General features: G+C 53.6%; 1 protein-coding gene across 1 annotated transcript; it reads right to left on the reverse strand.

Annotated features, from left to right (window-relative positions):
• Positions 1–3,188: 3,188 nt before the first annotated feature.
• On the reverse strand, positions 3,189–7,903 carry LOC119286682 (receptor protein kinase-like protein ZAR1). Its single transcript, XM_037566108.1, has 2 exons — positions 5,944–7,903; positions 3,189–4,078 (listed from the first exon to the last, which is right to left on the reverse strand). Exons 1-2 carry the CDS (start codon positions 7,508–7,510, stop codon positions 3,396–3,398), a joined length of 2,250 nt encoding a protein of 749 aa, XP_037422005.1. The 5' UTR covers positions 7,511–7,903; the 3' UTR covers positions 3,189–3,395.
• Between the last annotated feature and the right edge of the window lie 349 nt (positions 7,904–8,252).

Raw genomic sequence — 8,252 nt, forward strand, 5'->3', positions numbered from 1 at the left:
TGTATTCACACATGTATTACGATTTTCGGATAATACAATTATAGCATGAATAATAGACAATTATCATGAACAAGGAAATATAATAATCATTTTATTATTGCCTCTAGGGCATATTTCCAACACTATCAGGCTTCCGATCATCTGCAAACGCCATGTACAGAGGTCGTCGGCAGGCCCGCAGTAGAGGTCGCGGGCGAGGGAACAGAGGGCGCGGCCGCGGCCGCGATTGTGACTCTCCCTCTCCTTCTCGTGGGGTGGAGGCGGCTATCAGCAACGCTAGCAATGACAACCTCCCCCTGTTCATTAAGCTAAGCTTCCCGACCATGTTTTGTACGCAAGATCATACGATAAGCATAACATAAACTGAGTCCACCTCTAGTTTCCTCATGCCATGCCCAAAAGTCCTCTATCCTCTGCGTACATATGGGTGTCTTCAAAATTTCCGCCGCATCAAACTGAGTGAAAGTCGCCCTTACAAGATCCACGTTCCAAGATGAGCTTGTAGCATTAATTAGTTGGGCCACCATCTGAGGCGGATTTGGGACCAGAGAGGTAATGGGTCTCTTAAAACTGTCCCGGGGACTCTAGTTTTGGCTCCAAATATTTATGGTTTTACCGTCCCCGATTCTTCTGATTATTCCTTGCGCAAGGATGTCGCGCCCATCAAGGATCGTCCGCCAAATCTGGAAAGGATGTGCCCCCAGCTCCTCCTCTAATAATGAGCACTTTGGGTAGTAGACCGCTTTCATAATCCTTCCACTCAATGATGACTCATCCGTCAACAGTCTCCAAGCCTGGCGAGAAAGCAGCGCGAGGTTGAAGATTTCCAAATCACGAAAACCTAGACCGCCAAGCTTGGTCGAGTCAATATATCCCATGCCACCCAGCTAGGCTTCTGCTTCCCCTGCTTACTTCCCCACCAAAATTGTCGTATGATGGAAGCGATACTTTCACAAAGTCCTCTCGGCAACCTGAAACATGACATAGAAAAGACCGGAATTGCCTGGGCCACTGATTTGATCAACACTTCTTTACTTGCCGATGACAAGAGCTTCTTCATCCAGCCTTTTATCTTCTCCCAAACACGATTGCGCAAATATTTGAATGTACCATTCTTCGAGTGATCCACATCTGTAGGCATACCTAGATATCGTTCATTCAGTGATTCATTGTGTACCTAAAGAGTGTTTTTGACCGCCTCTCTCACAGCCACCGGACACCCCTTACTGAAAAATATCGATGACTATTCATTATTTATCCGCTGCCCAAATGCACCACAATAAGTATCAAGTAGGTTTTACACCACACCGGATCCCTCTACATTCGCCTTGAAAAGCAACCATCTGTCATCTGCGAATAGAGGTGGTTAATGATTGGCACCGTCGGGGCCACCTGGATACCCGCAAACAATGACTGAGTACTGGATTTGAGGAGGCACGAAAGGCCCTGCTGCAATCAAGAATAATTAGGGGGAGATTGGGTCTCCCTGCCGAATACCTCTAGTTGGTCTAAATGGATCAAGTTTCTCACCATTGAAGAGCACTCGGAAAGATACTGATGACACTATGCCCATCACAATATTTATCCACTATTCTGCAAAGCCAAGTTTTGCCATGATAGCTCTCAAATATGGCCACTCCAATCGATCATAGGCCTTCATCATGTCCAACTTCAACGCACAAAATGAGTTGGCCTCTGACCTGGACCTTTTCATGAAGTGTAGGCACTCATATGCACATATGATATTATCCGTTATCAACCTCCCTAGAACAAATGCCGACTGCTCCGCAGAAATTATGTCAGGCAATATAAGTTTTAATCTGTTTGATATTACCTTTGATGCTATCTTGTATAATACGTTACAAAGACTGATGGGTCGGAACTGGGCCAAAACTGTAGGATTTGTTACCTTGGGGATAAGTACTAACACCGTGTCATTGATACAATCCGAACTTTCTTCTCCCTGTACTATCCTCAGGACAATCCTTGTGACTTCGTCTCCACAAATGTCCCAGTGACGCTGATAAAAATGTGCAGGATAACCATCTGAGCCCGACGCCTTTGTTGGGAACATATGAAACAATGCAACTTTCACCCGCTCATTAGTGTATGGGGCACAAAGTGTTGTGTTCATATCATTTGTTACCTTCCTAGGAACATGCTGTAAAACAGCCTCCATGTTATGCACCCCCTCCGAAGCATACAAATTTGGTAGAACTCATTTGCCATAGCTTTCAGCTCTGCCGGGTCTACTACAACCGCTCCAAGGGAGTTTTGTAGAGCCTTTATCATGTTTTTCTTTCTTCTTAGACTGTGTAGCGTCTGATTGACAGGCGTTGCACGGCTGACTAGCGTAGCATCTTGAGGCAAGACCCGGCCCAACCCCCGGCCGTACAGCGCCTAGCCGACAGGGTTAGATGGGCTAACAGAGTGCGGAAAAAAATAAAGGGAGAGAGAGAGGGGAGGGTTGAGGAGTTAGATGGGCTAGAAAGAGGCAGCTCGTGAAAGAATTGACTAACCGCACAACAAGACACCCCACACAATAGAAAAAAAGACAAGAGCGAATCTTAGAGCAGTAATCAACGGACAGGAATTTGACTGACCTAAATTCAATTTTCAGACGACTTATATATAGCTAAAGTGTAGATCAAACTACCCTATTTCTACTTGTCGTCGAAGATTTTGACAACTTCTGTATCTAAAGTGCGGGACGGACCGAACTTCTGGTCCTTCGCCGCTGCACGCAGCTCCGACTGGATTGACTTGAGGATGGCCTGCTTCCTTCTAGCCAGGTAGCCCGCTTCCTTCTGCCAAATGAAGCATTTGAAGAAAAAAATGAAAGTAAAACAAAGGTATTTGTGGCTTCCGCCAAACGTGAGGCATACTAATCACCTTTCGTCAAACCCAAATACGCAATAGCGGCCTTCTGCAATCCAGATGGATACCGAAGGGTACGTGGTGGTTTTTTATTAGACAGTTGGATGATGGTTTTTTATTAGACAGTCGGATGTTCGGACTATCGTAAACCTTGCTCAAGTTTGTTTTCGGTTTGCGAGAATTTGGACTGGTCCACGGAGAAATAGAGATCTGCATTGCATGGCAAACTACGTCTAAACAGTTCGGTCCGAACATATGCGGGTTGTTTGAGGATCCGTGTTGAAAATACCCTTAGGATGGAAGGATATAAGTTGCTATAACATTCAAAATAATTTCACAGAACGGAGAACACCCAAAGAAAAAAGAAACATTTACACGAAGGTTCCTAAAAATGATATATATATATATATAATACAGAAAATTAACCAAGTGCAAAGAAAGAGAGACGTTCTCCGGTGATAACCAATTCTGACAAGCTGACAACGGATGGCAAAGAGGCAGCGCCCTGCTCTCACGAGTCACGACCCAATCTTGTCGAGGCTGTCGGCGACGGCCTTCATCCGCGGCCGCCGCTCCAGGTCGGCCTCGACGCAGCCAAGCGCGACGTGGAACGCGGCCACCACCTCCTTGCGCGCGCCGGCGTCCCGCAGCACGGCGTCGTCGGCCAGCTCCGAGAGCGGCCGCGCGTCCTCGAACCCCTGCCTCACCCACCTCACGATCTCCGGCGCCTGCTGCCCCTCGGCGGCGGCGGCGGCGCCAGGCCCCGAGAAGGACGCCGAGGAACCAGAGGGCGACGCCTGCTCGGGCGAGCGCCCGGTGAGCAGCTCCAGCAGCAGGACGCCGAAGGAGTAGACGTCGGACTTCTGGCTCGGGCGGGACCCGGGCACGCGGGCCTCCGGGGCGCGGTACGCGTTGGGCCGGTCCGGCGCGGGGGGCTTGACGTACGGGAGAGCGCAGCCCATTATGCCGCCGGTGCCGGCTCCCGCGGCGTCGGCGCAGCCGGCGATGGTGAGGAGGCGGGCGAGGCCGAAGTCGGAGACGAGGGCGTTGTAGTCGGCGTCGAGGAGGATGTTGGAGGGCTTGACCTCGCCGTGGACGTACCGCCGGGGGCTGCACTCGTGGAGGTGCGCCAGCCCGCGCGCCGCGCCCTTGGCGATGCGGAGCCGCAGCGACCACGACAGGCTCGGCTGCCCGGAGCGCCCTGCACATACCAATGCCACGTCAGAAAATTTGTTCTTACTCGAGCATCTTACAAAAATTCACTCGGTATAATATTTTTGAAATGAGATAGCTGATCGAGATTTAACCAAGTCTTAGTCAGATGACATGCCATGAATTTCTTTTACATGGATCTTAATATAAAATTTCACGGATATAACATTAGGAAGACTGTTGTCAAATTCTAATACATGGAGCACAAAACTGAGGTCCTTTAGCAGTAGTTATACTTTTTCAAAAAAAAAATTGTGATTGCTTACCATGTACGTATGTCATTTGTTTGACTTTGTTTGAAGGTGTTATTCTATTTTTCCCTATTTCTATGGCCAAATACCCAAGTTCATAAAATCCTTATGTTTCTCAATCCTTTGTTTTGCACATGTATTCATGTCATATCTTTTTTATGTTTTCTCTATTTCTATACATGTTTGTGAATACTAATACAAAGCCATGGCGTGGCGGTAGAGCTGTTGCCTTTTGACCATAAGGTCATGGGTTCGAGTCAGTGCAAGTGTTGACTTCGATAAGGCCGAGTGAGGACCTTGCCGGAGACGACGACGACACTGGGGGCGGTAGCAAGCCGTGACGTCGCACGTGGAGGCGAGGAAGCAGGCCGACGGTGCTGGCTGTTTGATGATGATCCAACGCCCCAGATTTTTACCGACGGCATCTTTTTTCCCAGCAGAGTTTTGCCGATTGACTGTGTATTTCTCTTTAGTTCCTACAGTTTTACCGACGGCATCTTTTTTCTCACGCATTTGTTGCGCCTTTTGTGTGCACCTTTCTGCTCCTAATTGTCACTTTTGCGAGGCTCTAGACCTGACCTGAAACATGACTGCTGGCAGACCCGACCCAAGCAGGCATGACCACAACAAGGTTTCGGGCCTGAAAAAAGAGCCTTTTGGCCTCCCTTGTCTGTCGGAAGGTACCTTTTCCTATCTACCCCTTTTGGATCTTTGTTCACTTTCCTGTTCACTGCCAGGGGAGACAACCTTTAGGCTTTATTAGGGCAAGGTCTGACACCAATCATCTAAACCTGGAGCTTACTTAGCGCAGCAGGCAATCTCTGTGTTCGCATGCATTGGCCTAACATCCACATTATTAATCCTTACTACGTACATGAGTGAAGTTTGCGGATTGTGAAGGCTATGATGATGGCAACTCAAAGTTTCTGAAGTTTTGAAGGCAGAAGCATGGCTACAGGAGAAAAGGTGGCAGTGACAGTGACGCTAACCGGTAATGCAGGGCAAGCACCAACCGGAGCATCATCATCATCCAGATGCTGCTGTTGCGCTGCGCTGCGGTCCATGCCATGCATGCATATGCACCGGACAAGATTGCATATGCACACTCCCATCTGGCTCCCTTGGAAGCTTTTCACCGCGACCATGCATGACTCTCTAGTGGTCGGTCAGTTGGCTGGACCAGCACCAGCGCCAGCAGCAGGCTAAAATCCATTCCAGTGCACAGCGATGCATTCTCCTTAGCGTGCAGGGGCCGCAATCCAACAATCCAATGGAGCACAGCCTTGCACCATGCCTCATGGATGCTTAATCAGATATTGTTTGTGGCCACCGACAAAGGATCTCTAGTTTTGTACCGTATCGGAAGCCTTAATTAATCACGACGCCCATTATGTTCTGCCATTTGTTTTGCTTAGGTTGTGTTTTTATAGCCTTTGGATTTGCATGGAGCTTCTCGAACCAGTTCGTAACAGTTTTTAGAAGAGTCACTGGGAGGTGGGCCCGATGGCGTTACGACGTTCGGTCAGAGACTCAGAGCAGAGCAAACGGATGGGGAGAAAAAAGGGCGCGAATTGTATGGAGGAGAGGATGTTGCGTTACGTACCGCGCAGCGCGGAGGCGAGGTTGCCGTTGTTGATGAAGTCGGTGACGACGAGCTTCTCGTCGGGCGACCAGTAGTAGGCGCGCAGCCGCACCACGTTGGCGTGCCGCACGCGCCCGACGGCGCCGGCCTCCGCCGCGAACTCCTTGTACCGCTCCGGGGCCGCGGTGCCGCCGCCCAGCCGCCGCACGGCCACGGGCGTTGTCCCGTTGCCCACCACCACCTTGTACACGATCCCCTTCCCGCCCTTCCCCAGCACGTACGCCGACGACCGCAGCAGCTCGTCCAGCTCCATCCGGAACCCCTTGTCGATCGCCACCAGCTCCCCGTCCTCGCCGCCCCCGCCCCCGCCCCCGGAACCGTTGCCGCGTTTCTTCTCGCCGTCGCCCCCGGCGTCCGACCCTTCCGACGAGTCCCCGCACGTGTTTGCGCGCATGCACGGGCAGAAGAAGAGCCCTCGCCCCTCCTCGTCTTCGTCGTCGCCGCCGCCGTCCCCGCGCCGGTCGCGCAGCTTCCAGTATATGTACACCACGATGACCCCGATGAGGGCCACGCCGGCCGCGTCGGCGACCGAGATGAGCACGATCAGGCTGGTCTTCATCGGCTGGCTAGGGCCGCCGCCGGCGCTGCCGCCGGAGCCGGTGGTGGTCGGAGGCGGCGTGGAGGAGGATGCCGACGGCGGGGCCGCGCGGCAGGGGACCTGGAGCGGGAAGCCGCAGAGGCCGGGGTTGTTGAGGAAGGCCGTGGGGCCCTGGCTGGCGAGGGACCCGGACTGCGGGATCTCGCCGGAGAGGTTGTTGAAGCGGAGGTCGAGGGTGACGGTCGCCGGGAGACGCCCTAGCTCCGGCGGCACCGCGCCGGAGAGGCGGTTGCGGGAGACGTTGAGCGTGCCGGCCAGCGCCTGGAGCTTGCCGAGCTCAGGCGGGATGGCGCCCGTGAGGGAGTTGGACGACAGGTCGAGCAGCTGCAGGCTCTCCATCTGCGGCAAGGCGGCTGCCGGGATGCGGCCCGAGAACCCGTTGTTGGCAAGGAGCAGCCGCTGTAGCTGCCTGCAGCGCCCGAGCGCCGGCGGGAGCGGGCCGGCGAGCGCGTTCTTGGAGAGGTCGAGGTTCTGCAGGCGCGGGAGGTCGCAGAGGAACGCCGGGAAGGCGCCGGTGAGGTTGTTGTCGTAGAGGAAGACGGAGCGCAGGGACGTGGCGTTGGAGAGCGCCGGCGGCACGGCGCCGGACAGCCGGTTGCCGTGGAGGTTGAGCCGGCGGAGGAGGGAGAGCGAGCCGAGCTCGGGCGGGAGGCGGCCGGAGAGGTTCTTCCCGGCGACGGCCAGGCCCGCCACGCGCGCCTCGGTGGAGGAGGTGTTGACGCAGGCCACCCCCGGCCAGCGGCACGGGTCCGTGTCGTTGGCCGACCACGCGGACAGCGCGGAGGTCGGGTCGTCGGTCACCGCGGCCTTGAAGGCCAGCAGCGCGAGCCCGTCCGGCGACAGCGGCGCCGCCGGCGGCGACGCGGCCAGCACGAGCAGCAGCGCCGGCAGGAGGAGGATTCCAAGCGAGGAGTGCGGCAGGCTCCTCATCTACGATACCAAAGCTGGTTCTTTGCTCTGTGTTTCGTTCAGAAATGTGCAACAATAATCGTGTCAGCGCGTGTACTCCACTGAGGGAGAGAGAGAGAGGGTTGGTTGTGGATGCGCCCGGTTGGCGAAGCGTATTTAAGGCCTGACTGACACAGGTGGGCAGGCATGCATGGCGGGGCCAAATTGCATGCACGGCAGCTACTACTACCAACTATGGATCCGCGCATGCTGCTGATTAGCAAGCTCAATGATGCTTACAATAGTGGTCAGTGTGCTACTGTTTCTGTTGAGGTTCAACTCTCTTTTCTGTCAGTATCTTTTCCCACCCACGCGCTGACACGGGCTGGGAAGGGATGGAGCAAAGCTTGGGAGAGGTTGGTGACGCAGTGATGCCTGTGAGAAGTGGTAGTGAGGAGGTGGTTACGGTGGTGGCCCGGCCAGGCATGGGAGCGAGCGGCGGTGGAGGGGAGTAGAAGGGAAGCAAAGCCGAGGTGGGAAGCAAATGATGTTTTCTGTGTGGCCAAGGAGGGAGTAGATGGACTACTAATTCGTGCGCACCCGAGTTGAGTTTTGAGTGGCACCATCACCCTTTATTTGTTTATCTTTTGTCCCCTAAAAAAATTTGTTTATCTTTTGTGGGGGGTCGGTTGATTGGAGTGAAAGCTAAACAACAACCAGCGTCAGCGTTTCATCAGGTCAGAAGTCAAAACTGCCTCTTCTTCCTTTCATGCATTGCAAGCCA

This window comes from Triticum dicoccoides, chromosome 4A (assembly GCF_002162155.2).
Source record: "Triticum dicoccoides isolate Atlit2015 ecotype Zavitan chromosome 4A, WEW_v2.0, whole genome shotgun sequence".
NCBI classification, from domain to species: Eukaryota; Viridiplantae; Streptophyta; class Magnoliopsida; order Poales; family Poaceae; genus Triticum; species Triticum dicoccoides.